Here is a 433-nt window from a genome sequence, read left to right on the forward strand (position 1 = left end):
TATGGCTTTGATAATTAAGGCATCTCTTGTGCTGTGGGAAATCCTAAGAGCAGCAGAATGTTCTGGCATTGCAGAGCAGGTCCCTGATTTCCGTGCCCCCTGTCCCCAGGGCAATGCCATCAGGACAGCCAAGTACAACCCGCTCACCTTCCTGCCCCTGAACCTCTACGAGCAGTTCCACCGCATGGCCAACGTCTACTTCGTCTTCGTCATCCTCCTCCAGGTGGGCCGGGGCACCCCGTGGGTATTGGAATACGAACAATTGTTGTGTTGTGATTTCAGGGTTTACCCCAGAACCTCGGGTCCCTCCCTGATAATTCCCTGCCAGGTGTGTCAGTCACCTCTCCTTTCCCCTCCCAGCGCTGTCTGTCAGTCCTGGCATTCCAGATTGGCAGATCCAAAGGATGCCCTCTACCCCTGGGGGGCATTGGGC

The 433-nt window shown here is 55.9% G+C and overlaps 1 protein-coding gene across 1 annotated transcript in view; it reads left to right on the top strand.

Moving 5' to 3' along the window:
- Positions 1–433, top strand: part of ATP8B3 (ATPase phospholipid transporting 8B3) — a 27,198-nt gene that overhangs the window by 1,840 nt on the left and 24,925 nt on the right. The window contains 1 exon segment of the mRNA XM_031062198.1: positions 110–223. Within this exon segment, the coding sequence (XP_030918058.1) occupies positions 110–223 (114 nt within the window).

Source organism: Geospiza fortis, unplaced genomic scaffold, assembly GCF_000277835.1.
Source record: "Geospiza fortis unplaced genomic scaffold, GeoFor_1.0 scaffold254, whole genome shotgun sequence".
In the NCBI taxonomy this organism is placed as follows: domain Eukaryota; kingdom Metazoa; phylum Chordata; class Aves; order Passeriformes; family Thraupidae; genus Geospiza; species Geospiza fortis.